General features: G+C 38.3%; 1 protein-coding gene across 12 annotated transcripts in view; it reads left to right on the top strand.

The window, feature by feature from the left end:
• LOC104100710 (uncharacterized) overlaps positions 1-11,560 on the top strand; it is a 36,074-nt gene continuing 24,514 nt past the window's right edge. For 3 of the 12 annotated variants that reach the window (XM_070197049.1, XM_070197050.1, XM_070197048.1), the window contains exons 1-5: positions 3-322; positions 4,842-4,914; positions 5,390-5,631; positions 5,887-6,087; positions 6,299-6,391. In XM_070197049.1, coding sequence (XP_070053150.1) covers positions 4,848-4,914; positions 5,390-5,631; positions 5,887-5,952 — 375 coding nt within the window. In that variant the 5' untranslated portion in view covers positions 3-322; positions 4,842-4,847 and the 3' untranslated portion in view covers positions 5,953-6,087; positions 6,299-6,391. Of the gene's footprint in view, positions 323-4,158; positions 4,915-5,389; positions 5,632-5,886; positions 6,088-6,298; positions 6,392-8,745; positions 8,955-11,560 lie in introns of those variants that run through there. The other 9 variants (XM_070197053.1, XM_070197052.1, XM_070197054.1 and 6 more) reach the window with 7 other exon arrangements.

The raw sequence follows: 11,560 nt of genomic DNA, 5'->3' as shown, positions 1-11,560 counted from the left end.
TGAGAACATAGTAGTTTTAAAATATAATAAATTAGCAATAATTTATATTTGGTAGAACCCCTAATTGTCTCAGCAAGTTTTGTTCACACCTTAATTTTCTCAACAAGTTTGGTTAGTGGCCTAAGATTTAGCTAAGTATTTTTCAACTTTCCGCCAAAAGAAAAACGGCAACCTAGTTTTTTTCTTTTTAATTATCTTTTCCTTAATCCTTAGCCTATTTCAGTTACCATTCTAGCAAGGTTTTCTCCTTTGTTGTTCTACATCTCTGAGCAATTGGTTCTAGTCTATTATTTGCTTCATTATTTCTAGTCTACAAAGTCTGGTGAGTCTTGCTGATTACTATTCATCTATAGTGTGTTCCTTCGCTTGTATCACTGTTCGTTCAATTTATATGCTGTTATTTTTACTATATTTTAGTATAGAGTCTGTCTCTGACCTTTTCCTTATTTAATATTTTGCAAAATTGACAGCAAAAAAATTGAGGGACAGTTAATATTTTATAATTTTGTAGGTTATTATATGATGGATAAAAGTTAGATATTTCTTAGGAATAGAGCATTACCAGAATTCTTAAATGGCGTGGAATAATTTTTGAACTTTGTATTTTTAAATCCTAATGTTGGTATAAGAATTCAATGTCCGTGCACTAATTGTAACCATGTGCGTAGAAAAATGCGAGAAGAAGTGAAAATAGATTTACTTAGATGGGGTATAGATCCAACATATAATAGGTGAATTCATCATGGTGAGTCGGATTCATCTTCAGATGATGAAATAAATTCTAGTGCAAATTCAGATTTAGAAAATGATGTTGCTGCCACTTTCGAGATGTTGCATGACATGTATCACGGTGTTCCTACAGATAATATAACTCATGATCAGTCTGATGAGTCGGCTGAGTCTAGATATGAAGAACCTAATGCAGAAGCTAAGAGTTTTTATCGGTTGTTAAAAGATGCAGAGCAGAAGTTATATCTAGATTGTGAAAAGTTCTCGAAGCTCTCTTTTGTAATGCGTCTTTTTCAAATGAAGTGCTTGCATGGTTGGAGTAATACTTCATTAGACCCTTTGTAAAACTATTAAGCGATGCTTTCCCCAAAGGACATGTGCTCGCTAAATTTATTTATGAAGTTCAAAAGATTATTAAAGATTTGGGTCTAGATTATGTGAAAATAGATGCTTGTGTTAATAATTGCATCTTATGTAGAAACGAATATGCGGATCTTGAGCAATGTCCTAAATGTGGTGAGAAAAAATAGATAGTACGGAAAGGAGAATACGATGACAATGAGGTTGCTTCAAGTAAATTGAATAAGAGAAGGAAAGGAATTCCTAGGAAAATTCTTAGATACTTTCCTTTGATCCCAAGATTACAACGCTTGTTTATGACTAAACGAAGCGCGAAAGATATGAGGTGGAATAAAAATAAGCGAGTTGACGATAGTATTAAGGCATCCAGCTGACTCACTGACATGGAAACCTTTTGATGAGAAACATTTGGATTTTGCATTAGATCCACGTAATGTAAGACTTGGACTTGCTTCAGATGGTTTAATCCTTTTGGTTCCATGAGTAATGCCTATAGTATATGGCTAGTATTCTTGATTTCGTATAATATTCCCCCATGGCTCTGCATGAAATAATCTAATATTTTGTTATCCTTGCTTATTCTTGGCCCAAAAAGTCCTGGTATGGATATAGATGTGTATCTCCAACCTTTAGTTGATGATTTGAAAAAATTATGGGAGGATGGAATTGAGACTTATGATGCTTTTAAGCAACAAAATTTTCAATTACGTGCTTCTTTATTGTGGACAATTAATGACTTTTCAGCATATGCCATGTTGTCCGATTGGAGCACAAAAGGAAAATTTGCTTGTCCAGTTTATCATGTAAATACTTGCTCTATTTACTTGAAATATGATCGAAAGCATTGCTATATGGGTCATCGTAGGGTCTTGGAAATAAATTATCCTTATCGTCGGACCAAAGGTTCTTTTGATAACACAAGGGAAGAAAGACCGCATCACAAGCATTGAGTGGAGATGATGTGCTTGTACAACTAAATACATCCTTACAAGGATCCATGGGTGACAACACAAGAAAAAGAAAATGAGATGCCGAAAGACGTGCCAACTGGAAGAAGAAAAGTATATTCTTTGAACTCCCATATTGGAGGACTGTATTGTTGAAACATAATTTGGATGTAATGCATATAGAAAAAAGTATTAGTGAAAGTGTGATAGTAATGTTGTTGGATATTGACGGAAAAATAAAGGACACATTAAAATCTCGATCGGACATACAAGAGAATCAAAAAGCCTCTTCATCCAATAAAAAGTGAGAATAAGTACATACTTCCTCCTGCTAGTTATACAATGTCCAAAACTGAGAAGATTAAATTCTGTCAACTCATCAAAGATGTCAAGTTTTCGGATGCATATATTTCTACCATTAGTCGTTGTGTCAATGTTAAGGAAGCTAGACTTTTTGGACTTAAAAGTCACGATCACCATGTTCTTTTCCAACATATCTTTCCACTTATCATAAAAGGGATTTTGCCAAAGGATGCATATGATCCGTTAATTGAATTCTCTCCTCGCGTCCTTGCACGGCTCGTTCTTCAAGCCCTGCTTCTCCCTTCCCCCTCTCCTCGTTCCTACCGTCCAAAACGCAGGCAGCAATGGTGAAGTTGGATGCTCGAAGTCATTTTAGATACGGCAAGACAACTTAGGAGGAGTAGAAAGTTGCCACAACGATGTTGAAGATAGCTTTATTACCAAGCCGCCCACTTGAGAAGCTAGTCGCCAGGAAAGAAACGAGAAGGAAGCGACCTGTCCCCGCCTAATCCATTCTTTAGTGATTTGTTCGCTAAAGAGTTGCATATGGATAAGTTAGATAAAATAGATAAAAGTATATGGGTGACAATTTGCAAACTAGAACGTATATTCCTACCATCATTCTTTGATGTTATGGTTCATTTGGCAATCCATTTAGCAAAGGAGGGTGGTCCTGTTCAATTTCGATGGATGTATTTCATCGAGAAGTTAGATTTTTATTACTTTAAATTTTTCTTTTTGTTGAAATTTGCTCGAAACTAATATGTCTTTACTTAACAAAATATTGCGCACATTAAAAGGTTACGTACGCAACATGGCTCGCCCAGAAGGGTCAATTGCTGAGGGCTATCTTGTAGAGGAATGCATGGCATTCTGTTCCAAATATTTGACAGATATGGAGACAAAGGAAAATCGCCCGCATAGGAATTCTAATTCTTTCAACATGGATCCTAATGGCTTATATGTATTCAACTGTCGTGGTAAGCCATTTGGAGGGGGTGATTGGACAAAATTGAATGATCTTGAAATCAAGCAAGCACATTTTTTTACATCCTTCAAAATTGTGCAGAAATTGGCCCCTTTATCGAGTAAAATACTTTTCACTTAGTTTACATTATTTTCTTCTTATGAATTCTTTCAACGACTATCTTGTAATATTTTCATTTTATTTTATGTTCACCATCTATAGGGAACATTTAGAAATATTAACAAAGGAGAATAATAGAAATGTTGTCAAGAGGCACAAGGAGGAATTTCCTTTATAGTTTCAGAAAAAAAGGTAACTTATATAATTCAATGTTGGTTGATATTTATTTAGGACAATTCATAAATTTTATTTTTAAGTAGTACTAATATTTATGAGTTTGTAATTAATAGGCGATACAATTAAAAGATAACGGTGACAGTCGAATTACTGATCAATTGCTAGCTTTGGCAAGAGGTCCAGATTTAGGAGTTGAATGCCATAATGGATATGTCTTGAATGGTTTTAGGTTTCGAACAATGGCATCTGAGAAATTTTAAAAAACTCAAAATAGTGGTGTAATCGTAAAGAGTGATGAATATACAGAAAATGCTGATTATTATAAGATAAGAAGAATATTAGAAATCCAATATCTGGACAAATATTCAGTGACATTATTCCAATGTGACTAGTTTGAAGTTTCGCCTCTGGGTCGAAGTCAAAGTAGAGGTTACCAAAAGGATGAATATGGATTCATATCTGTGGATGTGACAAGACTTCATTACACAAATGATCCATTTATTCTAGGATCACAAGCTCAATTTGTGTATTATGTTTAATATGATCAAAATGAGAATTGGAATGAGGTTGTAAGGGTAATACCATGAAACTTGTATGATCTACCCGAACAAGATGATGAAATAGAACCATATCAATTAACTGACCTGGTTGAAAGGGAAGAACAAAATCTTCAAGTAGAATCAGACACTGATATAATTAGAATACAAAGAGAAGATATTGATGGATTGAGCATTGAAGCATCTTCTATCAATATTGAGGAAGAAATAGACTTAGAAGTTGTAGATGAATCGGATCATGAAGATATGGATGACTCAACAGATGAAAAATATTTTTCTGAGGATGAACATGATGAAAAAGAGGATGGTGATTGGCTATGAGGATGAATGTGATTTTTCACCACCTTGCCCAAATGGTTAATTTCTCCTTTCCGCTAATCTTTTTATTTCTTTATTATGTTTGTTACTATATAACTTCATTTAATATTTAGAATGTTTAGTTTCGTCCCATGCCACATACTGAGTCAAAATATATCATGATTATATGATTTTATATCTAACCATCGTTATTTAGTCACTGTATTTGTTTATTTTTACTTAAATAGTCTGTTTGGACATACACCTTAATCTATAGTTATGTTGTTGGATAGATTATTTTCTGATTGACAATATGTGCAATGTTCTGCTTTCACTTCTACTTTCAACTAGTTCCAGTATAATTCTTTTTATTATGTCTTGCAGACTATCATGATGACAAATACGCATGTTTCTGATGGTGTTGAATTTGCTGGAGTAATTTCAAACCCACAACCACGTGAGTTGATTCATTTAGTAAAAAGTAGCTTTGAGAAATCTCATGCTTGTATAACTTAATAGAAACAGAATTTTTATGCCTTCAAATTTAGTAATAAATTCTTATAAAGAGTAGGATTTAATTATTTAATTAATTGATTTGTTTGTAGTTACTTTGAGCGAAGTATGATACTAATATATACTTTAAATCATAAGCTTTTTTGAACTACTAATCTTTTAAATTTCCTCATGCATTTCATTTTGTAGAGGAAGAGAAATTGTTCTCCATCTATTTGTGGATTAGAGATCATATTTTTATATTATTTGTAAACTGTAGTTACTTGGGAAGTTAAAATTTGTACGGACTTCATATGAAAAATACCATGCCTAGGGTCGATAAATCTATTTCCTAGCAGTAGTAGTGTTTTTCTCAGTAATGAATTGATGTTGAAGTTTTCTGGACTTTTTCATTTTAATATTCTTATGTATTGCTGAAGGACAAATGAGAAAGGGAAGGGGGAAGACTAGAGGGTTTTCAATCCAAAAGAAATGCAAAAATAATCCCAATGGAAAGCTGGAGGTAATTATCCCACCCGATCGAACAGTAGTAGTTGGTCCTGGAGCTAATAATTTTGTTACTGAGCTTTCGGTCACAATTGACCAGAATGCTAAGCATGATATCAAAACTTGGAAGAAAGTTTCTAATCTAGCAAAAGAAAGGATTGTTGCTCATATGCTGGTAATTCTCTTTGTATATTTTAAGTTTATAGTTTTTTTGTTCTTGAATGAGTAGTATTCAACCAAATGCCATATTTAGTAACAATTGCCTATTATAGTAGTAGTATGTATAAAAAATAGTAGGCATATTTATTAATCTATTGGTTCCAACTTTGAAATCCTTTATTATTATATGTTCCACATACAAATCTATCTGGTTGCTAGTAGAGTCTTAGGTGACAAAGCTATCATTTCTAATTTTTTGATGTGAGTACAGGACGCCTTTGAAATTCCAGACATGCAACACACTAGGGATACTATCCTTCATACAGCTAATAATTGATATCGTCGTAGTAGGCTCCATGATCATTTCAAAAAATTTGCTACAAAGGAGGAACGATTGCAAAACATACCAGAAGATGTCACTGAAGTTGAATGAAAATTCTTGGTGGAGTATTTCAACTCTGATCCTTTCAAGGTAATTAAATGAAATATGCGCAAAGGCTATTATTTAGCTAAAAGAATTCTGAAAAATGTCTACGTCAACCAGGGAAGTTACAAAAAACTAAGAAAGCAACCTATGAAATGGAACTTAAATTCTCATGACCAGACTCAAAGTCTTATTTATTTCTTATTTTACTTTTTATACTTTAATCATAAGTTATATCATTGATTCATATTCAATGCAGAGAATGAGTGCTAGAAACAAAATAAACAAGAAAAAATAAGGAATCAATCATATTTGCGGTAGAAAATCCTTCGGGGCAGTCTCTTTTAAAGAGGTGAGATATGTCTTATTTAATGAATTTAGTATTTCTTATGTGATGACCCAAAAGGTTATCTTATGTTTTAGAATTCGAATCTGCACTCTTAAGCCTTACAAATCTCATTTTCACCCTACTCGGTTTGCGTGCGCAGTCGGGCAGGTTTCCGGAAAGCTTTTATGTTGAAAATTGATGAAAATAAGAATTTATACCTTAAAAAGTTAATTTTATTTGACTTCAGTCAATATTTTTGGTAAACAGGCCCGGATCTATATTTTGATGGTCTGGAAATTATTTGTTTCTAAGAATTTATTGATATTTGGCATTGTGAGTACCAGGTCCGTATTTTAGTTTTGGAGCCCGATACAGGTTCATTATGATATTTAAGACTTGTCTGTGAAATTTGGTGAGAAACGGAGTTGATTTGACGTGATTCGGACGTCCAGTTGAGAAGATAGAAATTTTAAAGTGTTCTTGAGAATTTCATTTAATTTGGTGCTAAATTCAGAGTTCTAGGTGTTATTTTGGAGATTTGATCGCACGAGCAGGCCCGTAAGTTATTTTTAGACTTGTGTGCATATTTGGTTTGGAGTCCCGAGGGCTCGGGTGAGTTTCGGATAAGCCACAGGATGTTTTGGACTTGGAAAAAATCTGGTTTTCTGCAGATTCTAGTGTCTGGCATATCCTTCTTCGTGTTCGCGAAGGTTCTCTCGCGAACGCGAAGAGTAAACTGGTGAGGCTGAGACTTCTTCTTCGCGAACACGAAGTGATGGAGGATTTACCCTTTGCGAACGTGACCGGCTCATCGCGAACGCGAAGAACTTGGGGACCTGGGGGAGAGTCGATCATTCCTTCATCGCGAACGCGAGCAATGTCTCGCGAACGCGAAGGCCAGGGGGAGTAACCATCGCGAACGCGAGCAGGGTCTCACGAACATGAAGGCTTGGCAGACAGTACCCTTCACGAACGCGACAGTGGCCTCGCGAACACGATGCACACTGTCGCCAGTGCATAAAACAGAATCAAACATGGGTTTAAGCCATTTCTTCAACATTTTTCAAGAACCAAACGGGTAGAGGCCATTTTTCAAGAGCTATTTCTTCCCCAAATTGTTGGTAAGTGATTCAAAATTATTTTTTTTTAATTACCCATTATATTTCTTGAATTATCAACCTAAAATCTAGAGTTTTCATGATAGAATTAGGGGCTACGATAGAAAACTAGGGATTTCGGAAATTTTGAAATTTAGACCTCAATTTGAGGCCGGATTCCAAAACTAATTACATATTCGGGATTAGGGGTGAATGGGTAAATGGATTTTGGTCCGAACCTCCAATTTTGACCAAGCGTGCCCGGGGTTGATTTTTCGACTTTTTGGAGGAAAATTTGAAAATTTTTAATTTATGCAATATAATTGATTTCTTTAGAAATATTTGATATTATTGAGTCATTTTTGAATAGATAAGAGTGATTTGGAGGTGAATTCCAAAGAAAGGTTGTGATTGAGAATTAAGTGGCCTTCGGAGCGAGGTAAGTATTGTGTCTAACCCTGGCTTGAGGGAATTAGAAACCTTAGATTACTTGCTAAGTGAAATTCATGTGAGCGGCGTGTATGTGAGGTGACGAGTACTTATGCGCCGCCAATTTACCTGTTTTCCATTTTTCTCTGTTTTTCTTATATTGTCTCTTTCCTATGCCTAAATCCTACGTGTTATACTAGTATTGTTCAATTTATCGTTCTTATCATATTTACGGATTTTCTGCTGAGTTTTTATTTCAAAGTTGAGATTGATATTATGAAACCAAATGTTGAAGTAAGGTTTGTACTTGTTATTCTATCTCCCTGTTGTTATTTATGCATTGCATTATGGTAAGGGAGAGTGTTAATGCACGAAGTGTGATGCCGTGCCATATTGTGAGTGTTAATGCACGAAGGGTGATGCCGTGCCATATTGTGAGTGTAAATGCACGAAGGGTGATGCCGTGCCATGATATGAGAGTTAATGCACGAAGGATGATGTCGTGCCGTTTCTATTAATTTTATGGTGAGATTGAGACTAAAAGCACGAAGGGTGATTCCGTGCATTTTTCCTTTACTGTATTCACTATTCCTGTTGATTCATGGTATATTGACTGCTCCGGTGATTATTTTGTTGTAGTTCTTTATCTTGTATTCCCCCAGTATGTTCCCCTCCCGATATTTCCTGTTTAGTTCTTCATTTCTGTTATTTGTATATACACTGTTAAATTGTACAGGTTGATTTGTAGGTGCCTTGCCTTAGCCTCATCACTACTTCGTCGAGGTTAGGCTCGACACTTACCAGTTCATGGGGTCGGCTGTACTGATACCGCACTCTGCACTTTCTGTGCAGATTTTGATACCGGCTCGGGTTGATCAAGATTTTTCTATTGGTCCGTTGTCCGGAGACTCAAGGTAGATCTGTCGGCGTTCACAGACCTTGAAGTCCCCGTCTATCTTTTCTGTTCTACTCTTTCTTTCATTCAGACAGTTGTATTTCTTTCAGACTATTACTTGTAGTAAATTCTAGAATGCTCGTGAATTGTGACTCCAGATCCGGGTAGTAGTAATTAATACAGTTTTATGATATTCCATACTTATTATATTTTATCTTAGTTAATTATTGTTAATTACTGAATGGGAATAAGGAATTGGTTTAATATTCTCTAACGTTGGCTTGCTTAGCAAGTGAAATGTTAGGCGCCATCACGGTCCCATCGGTGGAAAATTTTGGGTCGTGACAGTTGGTATTAGAGAACTAGGTTGCCTAGGTCTCACGATTCACGAGCAAGCTTAGTAGAGTCTGGAGGATCGGTACAGAGACGTCTGTGCTTATCTTCCATAGGCTATGATGTTTAGGAACAAGTTTCACTTCTAATCTTCTCAGTCGTGCGATTTTGCTTTCTCAATGCTGATTGAACTCTTCTACTCTTAATCTCTCGCAGATGGCGAGAACACATACCGCTTCCTCAGCCGAGCAGCAACCAGAGCCTCCAGTGGCAGCTCCTATGTGGGGCAGAGGTCGAGGCCGAGGCCGTGCCAGTGGCCGAGGCAGGGGCAGGGCTCAGCCTAGAGCCCGAGAAGCAGCCCCAGCAGTGGAACCTCAGATAGAGCTTAACGAGGAGGTTCCAGCCCAGACTATTCCTGCCGTACCAGCTCAGGTTACGGAGGGGTTCATTGCTACCCCAGTACTTTAGGACGCTTTGGTCCGTTTGGTGGGCCTTATGGAGAGTGTGGCCCAGACTGGCGCATTTCCCATGGTACCAGCAGTCTCTCAGGCTGGAGGAGGAGCCCAGACTCCCACCACTCCCGCTCCAGAGCAGATAGCTCCCCAGTATTAGGCTCCAGCAGCTCAGCCAGTCGGATTAGTTTAGCCGGTTATTGCGGCACATGTCGGAGATGGGCCAGCTATGTCTTTTGAGGCTTTGTGGAGATTGAACAAGTTTACCAAGCTCTTTCCTGTTCACTTCAGTGGTGCTCCTTCAGAGGACCCCCAGGAATATCTTGACAGATGCCACGAGGTCCTACAAAACATGGGTATAGTGGAGACCAATGGGGTCGATTTTGCTGTATTTCAGATGACTGGTTCCGCCAAGAAATGGTGGAGAGATTACTTGTTGACCAGCTGGGTCGCCTGCTCTTACTTGGGACCAGTTCTCTCAGCTCTTCATAGAGAAGTTTTTGCCTATCACATTGAGAGAGGAGCATCGCCTTCAGTTTGAGCATCTCCAGCAGGATAGTATGAATGTTACTCAGTATGAGATCCGTTTTGTGGATTTGGCCCGTCACGCTATTCTTCTGCTTCCCACCGAGAGAGAGAGAGAGAGAGGGTGAGGAGGTTTATTGATGGACTTGCTCATCCTATCAGATTGCAGATGGCTAAGGAGACTGGGAGTGAGATTTCTTTTCAGGCGGTTGCTAATGTCGCCAGACGAGTCAAAATGGTTCTTACTTAGGGAGGTCAGGGGTCTGACAAGAGAACTCATCATTCCGGTGAGTTCAGCGGTGCCTCATTTAGAGGCAGGAGTACTTTTGGTATAGGCCATCCTCCTAGGCTATTTCATTCAGTGCTCCAGGCATCCCACGGTGCCTCAGGTGGTCGTGGCCCTCGATGCATTATTCCGACCAGCTAACCTACAGTGCACCACCAACTCCTATTAGTGCACCTCCACTCCAGAGTTATCAGGGTAGTTATTCAGGTCGACAGGGCCAATTTCAGGGTCAGCAGTCACAACAGCCGAGGTTATGTTATACTTGTGGTGATCAGAGGCACATTGCTAGATTTTGCCCTCGGGCAACAGGCAACTCACAGCATCAGAGTTCCCGTGCCATGGTTCCATCACCAGTTGCTGCACCACCTGCTCGCCAGCCAGAGGCAGGGGTAAGGCAGCCAGAGGTAGAGACCAGACTGTTAGAGGTGGAGGTCAGGCCGTTGAGGTGGAGACTAGCCAGTTAGAGGCCGTCCTAGGGATGTAGTTCAGGGTGGTGGGGCCTAGCCCCGGTGTTATACTTTCCCAGCCAGGCTTGGGGCTGAGTCATCTGACGCTGTTATCACAGATACTGTTTAAGTTTGCAGTAGAGATGCTTCAGTTCTATTTGATCTGGGATCTACTTACTCCTATGTGTCATCCTATTTTGCTTCCTATTTAGTTGTGTCCCGTGATTCTTTGAGTGCTCCTGTTTATGTGTTCACACCAGTGGGAAATGCTATTGTTGTAGATCGTATTTATCGTTCGTGTGTGGTCACCATTGGGAGTCTTGAGACTCGTGTAGATCTTATACTTCTCGACATGGTTGATTTTGATATCATACTGGGTATGGATTGGCTATCACCTTATCATACTATATTAGATTGTCACGCCAAGACGTTGACCTTAACCTTGTAGGGATTGCCTCAATTAGAGTGGAAAGGGACTCTTGGCCATTCTACCTGCAGGGTTATCTCTTATGTGAAGGCTCGGCATATGGTCGAGAAGGGGTGTCTAGCTTATTTGGCTTATGTCCGCGATTCTAGTGTGGAGGTTCCTTCCATTGATTCAGTGCCGGTTGTTATTGAGTTTCCAGAGGTATTTCCTACAGACCTGCCTGGGATTCCACCCGACAGGGATATTGATTTCTGCATTGATTTGGCTCCGGGCACTCAGCCCATTTCCATTCCGCCATACCGC

This window comes from Nicotiana tomentosiformis, chromosome 3 (assembly GCF_000390325.3).
Source record: "Nicotiana tomentosiformis chromosome 3, ASM39032v3, whole genome shotgun sequence".
Lineage (NCBI taxonomy): Eukaryota > Viridiplantae > Streptophyta > Magnoliopsida > Solanales > Solanaceae > Nicotiana > Nicotiana tomentosiformis.
Note: the sequence above shows the minus strand (reverse complement) of the source record. Positions and strands in the feature narration are given on the sequence as shown.